The 13,669-nt window shown below is 40.2% G+C and overlaps 1 protein-coding gene across 1 annotated transcript in view; it reads right to left on the reverse strand.

Moving 5' to 3' along the window:
• ANO2 (anoctamin 2) overlaps positions 1-13,669 on the reverse strand; it is a 294,279-nt gene that overhangs the window by 127,919 nt on the left and 152,691 nt on the right. Inside the window, exons 13-14 of the mRNA XM_054574699.1 lie at positions 12,915-12,926; positions 12,583-12,690 (exon numbers count right to left, since the gene is read on the reverse strand). Coding sequence (XP_054430674.1) covers positions 12,583-12,690; positions 12,915-12,926 — 120 coding nt within the window. The remainder of the gene's footprint in view (positions 1-12,582; positions 12,691-12,914; positions 12,927-13,669) is intronic.

A 13,669-nucleotide genomic window follows, 5' to 3' on the forward strand; every position in this document is an offset into this window, starting at 1 on the left:
AGAGAGATAGAAATAGCCCCCAAAATTCCATTTATAAGATAAAGCCTAAAAAAATATGGAGAATAGGGTTTATAGTATGGTGTTTGTTGCTATTCATGAGTAGTAGTAACTACTGTCATTCCTTTTGCTCCTCCTCCTACTACTCTTCTATTTTTCTCCTCTTTTTTCTCCTCTCTCCATCTTCCCTTTTCTTCTTTTTTCTCAAGGACTACTCATTTTAACTCTAATTAAGAATTTATATTTTTAGAATTTCAAAGGTGACTACTTTAGAATCACAGCATGAACTTCTTAGGAGCCACTGTCCTAAACTATCTATAATTGAAAAATAAAGTAGAGAAAATCACAAAATGCATTCCAAATTCAAAGAGCCCTATTAGATCAGTTTTGGGGCTAATACTGCATTTTCATGATTCATCAAAAGGGCGTGAAGGCACACCCTGGGTACTACTGGGAGATAAAATGACTATCAATGGAGAGTTTACAGTCTAATAAAAATTGGTACTAAAGTAAAGAATATCATATTATTTATCGAGTGCTCTTCTATAGATTAATAATATTTTTTATAGGCCAACACTGTTTGTGTGTACATGTTGTAAAGCTAAAAAAAAAAAAAACAATCAGCATCTCAGCAAGAAAACCTTACCCTTTCTCAGAAGTCAGAGTGACCCAACTTGACCTCTAAATTGTTTCCAGAAGTTTAAGTTATCAAAGGAAGTTTTATACTTTTTCAGTTGATTATTCACCAACCGGGACACATTTCATCTTGGAGCTAAAACCATAGTTCACAATTTGTCTCACTGTTTCCCCTGCCAAACCCTGGCCTTAGTTCAACTGATGAAATGTCTTCATTGGAGAAGCACTCATGATCCATCCTTTGCCCTAGAATCATTTTTCCACATTAGTGATGGGATTGGAAGATGTGGACAGTTCCAGGATTTGATATAAGTAACCCACCCATTCCCAGGATGTGATAAATGGCTCCCTGGACAGAACTGGACTCCAGAGTCTAAAATAATGACCCACCTATGCTCCAGAACATCTGCTCTCCTTGTCACATATGAACAAAGGCCTCCTGCTCTTCCAGAAGGGGAACCCAAGTCAATGAAAGAGTTCCAAGGACATGCATTAAATGACCTGAACCAGTTTAATTCACAGTGAATGATAGAGCAGCAGCAGGAGAAGCAATTATACTAAAGCTCCTCCACATACCAGACACATGTCAAAGGCCATATCTATGTAGTTCCTTCATCAAGCACTAAAGCATGTGTCATTAAGAATCCAGTAGCTGAAGATCTTGAGCTTCCAGTAATCTCTCCAACTAATATAACCCTCCTGAAATAACCCAAACTCTCCTCTTCCTCCTAAAATAGTAAGTACAAGTATGTTCACCATATGTTCAACCATAGGATAAGGACTGAAAAAATTATAATATAGTCATATGATGTATTAACCCAAATAAACCAAAATTCAGGGGAAAAATTATAAATGTGTTCATCATATGTTAACTATAGGGTAAGGGCTAAGAGAACCATACTACATTTATACATGAAATAGTATGCAATTATTGAAATAATGCTCACAAATGGTATTCAGTTAGATTTGGAACTTATGTTCTAAGACTAAGTAAAAAAAAATCATGATATAAAACTAAATATGTGGCATAACTTTTTCCACCTTGGGGAAATATACATTAAAAAGGGATTTACAGTAGTTTTTCTGAAAGATTAAATAATGGATAGTTTATTTCTCTTCTTTATAACTTATTTGCCTTTTCATATTTTCTATACTTAGCTACTTTTATATACCAACAAAATAAAAGTTACTTAATTTGACAAAGCCATGGCTTTAGGGGGCTGGTGGGGAAGACATAGAAGGAGGATATGCTGAGCTGAAAGGTGGTTGTGAATCTCCAGAGTCACTGTGTAGTTGCTGACCCTCATCCTGATACCCCAAGCACTGAGAGTAGAAGGGTTGAGAGTGGTCTCTGGCTCCATCCAAGGCCCTGCAGTCCAAACAATCTGCTCGTGAACAAGCTCTTTCATGACTCACTATAGGTCCGTGGGCCGGTCACTTCCCTTAAAATAATACAGCTGGCAAGGAGCGTGCAGTGGTGTTGGAAGGATTAATTCATTCATGTTTATAGACAAACTCTATGAGATTCTGGATTGGGAGTAGCTCCATGCTATGGAGTGCAAATATTTAGCTGAGTACATTTCCGGAACAAATGTCCTTCCACAAACTCTCTAAATTTAATTCAGATGCCCAAATTCAGCTTAAAAATTATGTAAGCTGGCTGGTCGACTATGCACCATTATGATAAAAATGAACTAGATGTCACATGGTTAGAGACACCTGGATGCCACACTGTCTGGCCTTCCTGGGGAATCATGAGGTTGGATCCAACCAGAACAGAACTGGGCAAACTCTGGGCCATTGAGAAGCAGGATTGCTTGGCCTTTGATGGGTATTAACCCTTTCATGGTCATGTACTGTACATCTCTTCCATAGGGATGTAAATGGTCCAAAGGTGCCACAAAAATCACAAGGCTGCCAGCCCCACACCAGGCAAAAATAAAATCATGATGCATAAAGTCCTTAACATGGCATGAGAGTGCTGGGAAAGCATGAGAATTTTTGAAGAAGAGCAGCAGCAGCAGCTCCCCAGATGAGGAACTGACTTTGGACAATCTGTGGATGACAGACCATTCGTGGAGCGAGCCACCCCTTTGCAGGGGTGGTAACTTCTTTGACAATGCATTGGCTGCCTTCCCTTCTCTGTCACTTTCCTACTCCACTACTGGTTTTTCCCCCTCCCAAATAAAGTTTGCACTTGAATCACTGGCTCAGGGTCTGCATCTGGTAGGACCTAAACTAAAGACCCCTTTTTCTTTCCTTCTTAGTTCCTTATTCTTCGTGGAAGTTAAGAAAGTCGTATCCTAGAAGAACACAGGGCCCGCAGCAGATGCTTCAGGTGAGAGGCCCCTGCTCACCAGTGCAGCGTGGCTGAGCAGGCCTGGTGGTGGATGGAGAGGGAGGTTCCTGCAGCTCCCTCCAGCTTGGGTAATGACTGCTAGAAGACCATGGTCTCAAGGCCTCTGTCTTCTCTGTCCATGAAAGAACAATCCACTCATTTTCTTTGACAGCTCCTTTTGCCTATCATGTCAAAAGAATCACAGCCTTGTGACTCCAGAGGAATTATTTAAACCAACACTTTTGATCTTCTGGCCCATGAAGGGAAGAGTACAAAAGAAACTGAAAGGCTTGTGTGTGCTTCCAATGAATTCTAGGGAAGTGAAATAATGACCTTGGCCCAGGGAGAACAAGATAAATTTAATTTACATGCTTCAGGCCGTATATGGAAAAATCATTTAGACTGAAAGAAAGAAGTCCAAACTGCAAGTCAATAGTGGCAAACATCACACATCCCAGTGGTATGCACTGGCCTCCATTAGCGACTCTGCTGTTCCAACATTCCCAGTCATTGCACATATTTGGGCCTTGAGCTTTCTGTGAGGGTCTGCTCTGAAATGCCAGCCCGAATTTGCCCAGCCTTCACTCCGACAGCTGCTCCTCCCCCACCGCACTCTCATTTCACAGGCTGTCCTGGCTCTCTCTAGCGTCTCCTCTGTAACTCAGGCCTCAGGACTCTCCTTATTTGTAACTTCTTAATTTAGATGCAAGCCAGTAGAAATGTATACAATGAGCAGAGGAGAAGGTCTTATTTTAGCCAGGACTTCTGATGCTGAGAATGGGCTGTCAGTTGAAGAGGGCCAGAGACCCCCTCTGACGGCCTGGGCCACCCGAGCAGTCTCTCCCTGGGAGGAATAATTCACAATCACATGCTCCACGAAGAGCGATGTTTATGGAGACATTCTATGCTCCCCTGGCATCCTCTCCATGAAGTCTAAGCCACCCTGGAGACGATGAGTAAAGCAAAGTCTTGTGGATAAGAAGTTGTTGAGTTTGTTTTTAAATTCCAAAGACTTAAAAGAATATCCATAATCAGACACCCTCAGTGTTCTCCTAACACACACACACACACACACACACACACACACAGATAAAGACATAGAGAGTAGGAGAGAGAGAAAAAGAGACAGCGAGACAGAGAGAGACCTAATCAGAGACAGAGACAGAAGATATGCTGGGGCAGATCAACTCTAAAGCCCAAGATAAGAGTCAGTGCGGGCCCAAGAGCAAGTGTAGAAGCAGCAGTCCACCTGGCATTTTCCTAGCCATGAACTGTTGCCAACACCAAATAAATTCCTGCAACTTTGAAACTCACTATTCATCCTTGTCAGGCTTTCTACTCTTGGCTGTCTCCTTCACTCTTCAATGTCTATAGACCTTAGAAAGTTCTTTACGCAGCACTTCCCAAACGTCCTCAGTTCACAGTACCCTGAATGGCTCAGTAATTTTTACACAATGTCCCTAGGCTCAAAGAAATACTTAACAGTTCCATTTATTGAGTAGTTAAGTCTAAATAGCTTAATAAATATTTATGTCTTAACAACTTAGTGGCCATTTGGGAAAAAATACACATAAATTGAAAGAAAAAATAGTATTTTATTTTATTCTTAACCCCAATTACTTATTAAGAGGGTGTGTTTACCTGTTGGACACTATCCAACTTCCCTAACCGTGGAGTCAGAATGGATATGACCATTCTCACCTCCTGTTCCACAATGACTCAGGGCAGGGCTGGCACTGCCCGCTCTGGAAACTCGGCCATCGCTAAGAGATGATGACGCTGGAAGGCATATTGTGAGATTTCACATCAACACTGCTGAGGTAGTAGTTCCCGTGGTGTCTGACAGGTGTCATACATAGCTGGGCTTTCCTCAAAAATGTTTAAAAACACCACAACACTTCTGTGAGTTCACTGTGGCACTCTGGGGTGCCCTGGGGCCGAGTATGGGCAACAGTGTTTCCACACTTTGAGAAAATCTCTCAACATATTGAAACCATTTTTCCGTGACTTCCTCCTGCATGTGTGTATAAATAAACTCATAAACAAAACACAAGTTCATATATGAATAAAAGTACATAAGAAAATGCCCAGAAAGATACAAATCAAACTGGCAACTGTGGCTGCCTCTAGAGGACAAAAAACATTGGGAGGAGATAAGGTCTAGGGAGACGTTTGTTTTTTCTAAAATATGGAATTTTTTCTTGAGAATGTTTCATGTATAATTTATGTAATTATAAAAAATCCCCCAACCGACACACACACAATTTTAATATGGCTCTATACACAAAAACTTTACTCTTTTCCACAGAACAGTCTGTTAGTCCTTTTCGGTCTAAGGACTGACCTGAGAACCAATTGCCTGACTCCTCTGGCGTGCCCTTCAGCATGGGGTCGAACCTGGGCCCCTCTCCCTGCCAGACATTCCTCAGTCACCCAGGAGTGGAGGAGAGCACCAAGGCCCAGAATGACTCCAACAATTCAGAACTCAGCCCATAATAGTAAGAGTCCACGAAACACCCAGATAATAAAGAGATAATCTCAGAAATGGACACAGGCTCAAGGCTCACCTTAGCTCCTCACTACGTGAATCTTTGACAAATTGAATCCTTCTCTGTTACCAGCGCTTCCCTTTGCTAATGAGGAAACTTCTTAATCCTTAAGAAACAGTCTGAGAGAATTACTCAGAGTCATGTTTTTTTAGACCCTCAAATAGCTAAGTCATTTAGTGCTTTCAAAAGACAGACTGAGGAAACTTTACTCTGGTCCACAGATTCTCATAAATCACTGAGAGCCTCTGTGGAAAGCCTACACCATATCCCTTGGCCCAGAGTGAAAGCCCAGACAGAACCCCTCCATCCCTGCAGCCTGGGCCTCTCTTCTCCCCTGTGCTTTCTGACAAGACAGTCCTGAGCTTCCTTTTGCTGTTGTCCCAGCCTCCTGGTCAAAGGCCCTACAATTATGCATAATTTATTCCACATGTTTGTTTGTGAGCCTGCCAGAGGAATCGGTCGTAAATGTTTCAATGCTTTAAGTTTAGATGAGTTTTCTTTTGAAAAGATTGTCCCCAGGGTGGTGCACTGAACAGTAAATTAACACCCATCCATCCACGGGCCTCCTCTTGGCACATGTTCTAGTTTCAATGCTCCCCATAAAACATTCATTAAATGTAGCACCGCAGGCAGCACCAGGCTGTGATGGGAGGACAGGTGCCTGAATCCGTGGATAAACATTTGGGTGACAACAAGCCCCACGAGGTAAACTCCTGGGAGTACTTAAACAGGGTTATGTATTAAAGTCTTTTCAGTGATATGTATTATAGGAGAGGATTCTTTTCAGGCCACATTTGCTCTTTCTCCAGCTTGCTCTGTGCTCTGTTCCTTGACACAAAAATGTTTTCCCCTCTTCTTTGAAGCTTCCAGTTATCTGATCTGACCTTTGTCACTTCAATGACATCATCATACATGTGTTCGTCTCTCACACACACATACTAACATATCCTCTCACACATGCTCATACCACTAACACACCCACCCCTGTGCACACAAACATTCTCAACAACTCAGGAATGGTCTGAACAACTGATCATTTGTGTACTCATTTATCATGTCAATAACCAGCATTCTTAGGATTTTTTTGCCAAATTTTTATTATTCCTCAAAGCAAGGACCTGGCTTAAGTGATCTGTGTCTAGTAGGTCCTAAAATTACGCTGACTTATTGACTGGACTTTTGTGTCAGTCCACTTGTTCTCAGATTGCTCCCTGCCCTTCCCTTCCTTTGCTCAGTGTGCTAGGATACTGACTCCTGAAAAATAGTTCCCAGAATAACTTACCGGCTGAGTTTTGGTTACATTTGGCCAATGGCGATGGGGGTGGGGTACTTGTGGAAGACTGGAGGGCAGAAAGGGGAAATTCAGGGTCCCTCTCCCCATTCTCTCTGTCTGCTTCATATGGCATGTCAAGAAGTGACTGCATTTCCAGAAGGATTCCAGCGCCCATTGGGTGGTCCTGGCTCCTGGGTTCATTCCAGTCCTACAAGTGGTAGCAGCTCCCTGCTGTTGCTTATCTCTGGGTTACCTCGCCATCCCATTTGCCTCAACTTCCCCATGTCTAACACCTTTAAAATTAGTTCCTTGTATTATTTTCCTTCTATTGAACTATGTGGCATGAGCTCTGGTTTTCTGACTATTCCCTAACTCAGAGATTTTCAACCTTTTTCATCTCATGGCAAACATAAACTAATTACTAAAATTCTGCAGCACACCAAATATGTATTTTTTGTTGATATGACAAAAAAATAGGTACAATTTTGTTTCATTCACACTGGACAGCTATTGTTGCATTGGCTGTTGTCATTTTAATTTGACAATCTAAGGGAAAAGGGGTCAGTGCCCCTGACTAAATAATCAGGTATTGTATGTTTAAAAAGTCTTGCCACACACTGGTTGGAAAATGCTGCCCTAACCCATACAAAGTTTACTGAAAGGAAAGGAGCCAGGAGTAGGAATTAGAAGAGGCTGAGTAAATGGTCAGAACGACAAGAAGCAAAGATCAGGATGGCTCCCCAAATCCACCATCTACAGCAACTCACCTAGATCTATACTCTACTTAGAGCTTTATCATCTTGTATGAACAGAGAAAAATCTTGCCCTTGAGAGAAACTTGAGGAAACCTCCAAATGTGCCCAGGACAGACTCTTCCAGAAAAGACTGAAACTAATCCAGGAAAAAAAAAAATTGCCTATTCTTTTATTAAAAGTTCCAGACCCTGTATTCTTCCTTGGAAACACAATATGTATCTGTGTTTATATTCCAGAATTCCCCTTGCTGTCTGTTGAGCCTCCTGCTGTAAACTGAGCTTATTCTACTCACCGTTATCCCGGGTGGAAACAGAGCATCACCCACCAAAATGTACACAAACCACTAAAGAAAAAGTAGGATAGCAAGTTTGTCTCATACCCATCCTTCCAACAAATACCACAGTCCTTCCTGCCTTTAGGATAAAGAAGAAGAACCAACCACAATTTTTTAGAAGCGTTTGAGGATCTGTTGAGGCAAAACATTTGAAAGACAGAGGAGCACAGTGGTCAAGAGCAATGGTCTTAAGTCAGACCCCCCAGCTCACATTCTGGCTCTGTTCACATTAGCATTAAGCAAGTTATTTCTTTCTCTAAGCTTCTGTTTTCTCTTGTGTAAGTTGTAGGTAATAAGGTTTTGAGACTTAAATTGAATAAAACCTATAAAGCCTTGCACATAGTGAGCACTCCATAAATATTACCTGTAATTTTATCGTTATCGTTTTCACTGTGACCATACCCTTAAAATCATAAAAATAGCTATAAGAATAGCAAATTCCCACCATCTAAGATAAAGAAACAGTCTATCCCCTGAAGTTATGGCCTAATAACCAACATTACCTCTCATATCAGCAAAGAAAATCACAGAGGCTAAAATCCAGTCTCCCCATGTGAAGACTGAGGCAGAAGGACTCAGCTGTCTAGTGAAAGCACCATAAGCCAGCGAACCCTTGGCCCTTATTTCTGTCACCTTTCTCCAATGTGGACATGTAGTTATCACCCTATTACAGTTAGAACATATCATTTCAAATCAACATTATGTTGATCAGACATAAATCGTTCTCCGGGAAGCCTCATAAAGAGAGTTAAAAGGTAGTGTGTCATAGCTAACATCATACTTAATGATGAAAGACTTTTTTCTTGTAAGATCAAGATCAAGATAAGAAAGTCCATTCGTATCACTTCTTTTCAACATTGTACAATAGATTCTAGCGAGGGCAATTAGACAAAAAAATAAAATAAAATAAAATAAAATAAAATGTATCCAGATTGGGAAAGGAAGAAGTCAAACTATCTCTATTCACACATAAGATAATCTTCTAAATAGAAAATCCTAAGGAATCCATGAAAAACTATTAGAATCAATAAATAAGTTCAGCAAAGCTGTGGGATACAAAAATCAATTATATTTCTATATGCTAGCAATAAACAATCCAAAATTAAAACCAAGAAGGCAATGACATTTGTAATAAGGCAAAAAAGAATACAATATAAACAAATTTAACAAAAGATGTGCTGGGACAACTGAATACCCACATGCAAAAAAAAAAACCAAAAAACTTTTTGAACCTCTTACTCATTTCAAACAAAAAAAAGTAATTCAAAATGGATCACAGACCTAAATCTAAGAGCTAGATTTTCTTAGGAGAAAACCCAGGAGTATATCTCTATGACACTGGATTAGGCAATAGTTTCTTAGCTATGACACAAAAGCACATATGGCAAAAGGAAAAAGAGATAAATTAAACTACATCACAAAACTCTGTGCTTTAAATTATATCATCAATAAAATTTTTAATAATCCACAGAATGAGAGAAAAGATTTATAAATCATATTATCTGGCAAGGCACTGGTATTTAGAGTACGTAAATAATTCAACAATAAATAAACAATTAATAAAAAGATAATTATCCAATTTGAAAAATGGGCAAAGAGACATCTTTGCAAAGAAGACAAACAAATGGACAATAAGCACATGAAAAGACAGTCAATATCATTAGTAATTAGAGAAATGACAATTAAAACCACAATGAAATACCACTTCGCACAGCTAGGATGGATAAAATAAAAAAGATAACAACAAGTGTCGGTGAGGATGTGGAGAATTTAGAGCCCTCATGCACTGCTGGTTAGAATGTAAAATGGTACAATCACTTTGGAAATTAGTATAGTAGTTTCAAAATGTTAAACATAGTTACATATAACCCAGTATTTTTATCTATCTATCTATATATGAAAACATACATTCACAGAAAAACATGTACACAAATACTTAGAGCAGCATTATTTATAATAACCCAAAAGCTGAAGCTATCCAAATGACCATCAACTGATGGTTATTTAAACAAAATGAGATATATTCAAAATACAGAGCATTACTTGACAATAAAAAAAATGAAGTACTGATATATAGCTACAACTTGTATGTACCGTGAAAACATTTTGTGAAGTGAAAGTAGCTATATAGCACATTTTGTGTGATTCTATTTATATGAAATTCCAGAATAGGAAAATCTATAGAAAGTTGATTAGCTGTTTCCAGGACTCAGTAACTACTGGATGCAGGGTTTCTTTGGGGGAATGATGAACATATTTCAAACTTAGATTTTGGCAATGACTACACAAATCTGTGAATACACTAAAAAGCCATGAACTATATACTTTAAATGGGTGAATTTTGTGGTATAAGGATTTATATCTCGATAAAGATGTTTTTTAAAATGGACTTAATATCTTAAAAAAAAAAAAAAAGCAATGGGCCTTAGGGATCAGGCAGAGCTGATTTTGATTACCAGCTCTCCCACAACTAGCTATGTGGTCTTCAGCAAGTTCCTATACCACTCTGGACCTCAATAAATGGTAGCTTTTATCATTCAAAAGGAAGGAAAATAATGAGAGGTAGGCTAGGCAGCCTCAGGGTTACAATGAAGGCAGAGCAAAGGTAATCCTCTGGAATGAAAGAAGCCATGGAAGACCATCAGCTAGACTTTGATTCGTTGTCCCTGTCTATTCCCCAGAGGAAGGTACCTTTCCTAAAGGTCCCACATGTGATGGTGCCTCCAGAGCCTTGTCCTGCAGTGAGTATTGACCACAACTCTTCTGGCAGGAAGAGCAGCATCCTTCCCATGAGGCAGCACAATGTGCTCCTCCCTCCCTCATCCCCCATCTTTGGCTAGATTTGCAACAAGAACAGAAGCATTTACAATATTAACAGAACTGAGGGAACACAGAGGATGGTAACAATCAAATTCCAGGCCATTTTTATCTTACACTGCTCATTTGGGAAGGTCATTTCCGCCCCCTCCCAGATGCCCATAAGGCATTAGATGCTTTGAGCTTTGCATTCTCAACAGTGCAATGAAAATAGACGTTGAATGCTAAAACATAAACATATGTATCATTCATAATGCATTCAGATGTTTTTCAATTATTCATGGTTCCTGAGAGTTACTTGACCTATCATGCATATATATCCAAGCAATGTTTGTATTAGAACCACAGCCTTACTGTATGCAATTCCAGCTCCTTGACATTCCCGTCTATGGAATTAAAATTAAATGAGTCAGTGGTCAATAAAAGTTACATGTGATTTCCTTAAAATTATCTACTCTACATTGCCCTGAGGTGGAGAAAGAAGGTTGCCTGGAGTTGCCGAAGCGGACAGGACACCAAATGCTTGCTTTCAGATGAGGGTGGTAGTAATGATTAGTCTTTCCTAAGAATGAATTCATTATTTCCCTAAATAATTGGTGGTCTTGAATTTAACGTTTTGTCTAGGAAAAAAATAACTCAAAGGGCCACCCTCTTTCTCTTCAAAGTCCTGTTTTCTTTCTTTTCTTTTCTTTTTTTTCTAAAGCCAGTGTTCTGGGCTCAAAAACAACACATTCTTCTGTTTTGATGCTTGAATAAATTTGCATGTTAACATGAATGGTTTCAACTTAAAGAATGTAAAATTAAATAAAATTTGAATTCACTTCCAAGATGGGGAAAAGATACATGCAAAAACAACAGATTTTCAATCTTGTTGTTTTTTTTTTTTTCAGGAACCAGATTAGGAAAGACATAAACACACACACACACACACACACACACACACACACACACACACACACACATGCTTTCAAAGAACAGTGGCACTCAGAGGAGATGTCTCTGCCAAAGTGGAGCCCCCGCATGGTACACCCAACTCTCACACACACTATGAGTATTTACAGATCGCAGCGCAGATTCTGAAGCTCTGTTTCAATGTCTGAATGCCACCATAAAACTCAGAAATATGACTCAGAAGACGTATTCATCATTACCTTCCTACTTTTGGAGGCCTACCCAGATAAGACGAAATGTAAGGAATATTATATGAGTAGCTCAAGCAAATACAGGCATGAATTTGCCTCTGCTGGCCCTGAGAGCCATTTCTTGCTTTAAACATTGCACAAGAACGGCAGTATGCAAAGTAGTTGGATGTATAAACTGTCAGTAATGGACCTGGGTTGGAATCTCAGACCCACCCACCATTAACTTGCTTAGCAACCTCTGGCAAATGACTTAATCTGTGGACATGATTTTTTTCATTAGTTTTCATTTGCATAACAATAGTGCCAGCCTCATAAATTTATTGTGAGAATAAAATAATATAAGACACGTAGAACAGAGCCTAGCCTAGAACAAGCATTCAATAAAGGTTAGCTGTCATTGTGCGGGTTGCTATGGTGGTGGTAGTGATTATTATTAGATATTTAGGTGTTGGAGTCCACAGGAACCAGGCCTGACAACTGTTTCTTTCTTCTCCAAGCTGCTCTTCGATATTGTCCAGATACCACCCAGGAAAGAGAGACAAATCAAATCATAGCTAAAGCTTGCTACCCATGAGCTCTGACTGCAGGACAATCAGAGATGTCATGCTCTCATTCCATCCTGTCTCATCCTGTCAAGCCCTTCTCACAGCCCCATCTCTGCCATGAAGGAGTTACAAATGAAATGACAACAGGATCTTAAGACATTAAAAAAACAGTCCGCAACAAGCACCAGCATCTTACCTCATCCTCACTCTCAGTCGTGTTGGTCCCCAATTTCTGGACAACTGACTTGTCACTCTTCAGCATTTTTTCTCGAACTTTGGTTTCATACTCAGGCCGGGAGTGTTCCTAAAACCCAAAAGTCAAAGAGTGGTTAGTAAACAGGCAGAAGAGCAACCTTGGTCTGTGGGTTATAACCAAACACTACAAGTACAGTAAAGTCAGGACTTAGGACTGGATTCTACTGGACATGAATTGCCACACTACATATAATCATGAAGAGTCTAGACCAGGAACACAACGCGGGAGAGAGACGGGATACACAACACTTGTTACCACACTGAAAACCAAACCTGGGCACGTTCCTAAGGATGGCGCCAGTGTTGAGAAAGGAGAGAGGAAATGTTAACTCGGCAGCTGATACAAAAAAAAAGCCACATGCTTTGCGTAGCAGTTTGACTAAGGCAGAGGGATGCATCTGTTCATCCCACCAACTATCCTCAGACCTCAAACTTTAAGTTTCAATGAGCCAGATCTCAGCTGGAGAAACAGATGTGCCCCACAGCTGGGAGTTAGGGCAACAAAAAAACTTCCTCCCTGCTGCATTATTCTATAAGCTAAAATGGCAACTAATAAAAATCAAAGTTAAAGGCGGCCATAGGGAATCTTAAAACTCACTTGCCTGGACCTGTTTCCTGTACAGCCTAAGTGATTAACTCATTGGCAAGTGCACCGGTGCTCAAGAGACATCTCTGAGCCATTCAGCAATACAAACGTGAATAGTGAGTCACCAGGCATGGGAAAGCACACCTAACTAATCAAGAAGACCATGGTCAAATCAAGGCAGATGCTGGAGCAGGAAGATGCCTGACTTACTTCAAGGAGAATTTAACAGTGTACACCTGGCCTCATTGGCAGGTCTTCCCTGCAGCATCCAAGGACAAATATCTACAGGTGTGAGGACTTTATGTTCCTGCATCATTTACCAATAATTCCTAGGCAGGAATTATAACTCCATTGGAGATTCCAGAAGCCAACAAGCTAGGCTCCTGGCCTGTCTTTGGCTTTTCCAAAATGTGCCATTTTTTCCTAGAGGGTGGAGAGGAGA

The sequence above is a fragment of the Pteronotus mesoamericanus genome, unplaced genomic scaffold (genome assembly GCF_021234165.1).
Source record: "Pteronotus mesoamericanus isolate MK-2021 breed Mesoamerican mustached bat unplaced genomic scaffold, CSHL_Meso_final contig_263, whole genome shotgun sequence".
NCBI lineage: Eukaryota > Metazoa > Chordata > Mammalia > Chiroptera > Mormoopidae > Pteronotus > Pteronotus mesoamericanus.